Here is a 344-nt window from a genome sequence, read left to right as displayed (position 1 = left end):
CAGGACCAGACCACAAACAGAGGCTTCATTCTGCTGTCAGCATGGCTGTGAACATGATGCCATGTCCCGCCATTTGGCCAGGGGAGGAACAACCATCATTGCTGGACCAGGAGGGCTCTCTGTCGGACCAAGCCCCCGTCTCTGAGCCATGCCTACCCGTCAGAGGTGAACAACTCATCCACAGCAGCAGCAGCAGCCCGGCCAGCACAAGGCCCCCCCGCAGCAAATCTAAAGGAGAGCTAGTCATAGTCATCAACGAGAAGCTGAAGAACAGTAAGTGACTGTGTTTGACCTCATATTAAAGCAGCAGCAGCAGGGAGGGAGGGAGGGAGGGAGGGAGGGGG

At 57.0% G+C, this 344-nt stretch overlaps 1 protein-coding gene across 1 annotated transcript in view; it reads left to right on the top strand.

The window, feature by feature from the left end:
* The window catches only part of prrt2 (proline-rich transmembrane protein 2), a gene marked incomplete in the record, with an annotated part of 6063 nt that overhangs the window by 1918 nt on the left and 3801 nt on the right, over positions 1-344 (top strand). Inside the window, 1 exon segment of the mRNA XM_035664696.1 lies at positions 1-273. Coding sequence (XP_035520589.1) covers positions 42-273 — 232 coding nt within the window.

Source organism: Morone saxatilis, unplaced genomic scaffold (genome assembly GCF_004916995.1).
Source record: "Morone saxatilis isolate NCDOM2014 unplaced genomic scaffold, NCSU_SB_2.0 Contig1, whole genome shotgun sequence".
Taxonomy (NCBI): domain Eukaryota; kingdom Metazoa; phylum Chordata; class Actinopteri; family Moronidae; genus Morone; species Morone saxatilis.
This window is presented reverse-complemented; position numbering and strand designations above follow the sequence as displayed.